The sequence below is a fragment of the Condylura cristata genome, unplaced genomic scaffold, assembly GCF_000260355.1.
Source record: "Condylura cristata isolate star-nosed mole 26May11 unplaced genomic scaffold, ConCri1.0 scaffold00261, whole genome shotgun sequence".
NCBI classification, from domain to species: Eukaryota; Metazoa; Chordata; class Mammalia; order Eulipotyphla; family Talpidae; genus Condylura; species Condylura cristata.
In genome coordinates, this window is record NW_004567362.1 from 3,607 (window position 1) to 4,178 (window position 572).

Consider the following 572-nt stretch of genomic DNA (forward strand, 5'->3'; position numbering starts at 1 on the left):
GGGATGGGCGGCCTCATCATCCTGTTCCTGGTGGCCATCATCTGGTTCCCGCTGCTCTTCATGTCCCTGGTGCGCTCCGTGGTGGGCGTGGTCAACCAGCCCATCGACGTCACCGTCACCCTCAAGCTGGGCGGCTACGAGGTGAGCGCTGCCCCCCGGCCCCTGCGGCCGCGCTCGGCGGGCCCCCGCCTGACGAGCCCTCCCCGCAGCCGCTGTTCACCATGAGCGCCCAGCAGCCGTCCATCCAGCCCTTCACGCAGGCGGCCTACGACGAGCTGTCGCGGCACTTCGACCCCAACCCGGTAAGTGCCAGGGTGGCCCGGGCCGGCTGGGCCGGGCCCCGCCCCGCCCCACTGATGCGCGGCGCCCGCAGCTGGCCATGCAGTTCATCAGCCAGTACGGCCCCGAGGACATCGTCACGGCGCACATCGAGGGCAGCTCCGGCGCGCTGTGGCGCATCAGCCCGCCCAGCCGGGCGCAGATGAAGCGCGAGCTGTACAACGGCACCGCCGGCATCACCCTGCGCTTCACCTGGAACTTCCAGAGGTGCGTCGGGCGGGGCGCGGCGGGGC

The 572-nt window shown here is 72.2% G+C and overlaps 1 protein-coding gene across 1 annotated transcript in view; it reads left to right on the forward strand.

The window, feature by feature from the left end:
- LOC101631635 (piezo-type mechanosensitive ion channel component 1-like) overlaps window positions 1–568 on the forward strand; it is a gene marked incomplete at its 3' end in the record, with an annotated part of 3,350 nt that extends 2,782 nt beyond the window's left edge. Inside the window, exons 3-5 of the mRNA XM_012734972.1 lie at window positions 2–141; window positions 210–302; window positions 374–568. Coding sequence (XP_012590426.1) covers window positions 2–141; window positions 210–302; window positions 374–568 — 428 coding nt within the window. The remainder of the gene's footprint in view (window position 1; window positions 142–209; window positions 303–373) is intronic.
- Window positions 569–572: the final 4 nt, after the last annotated feature.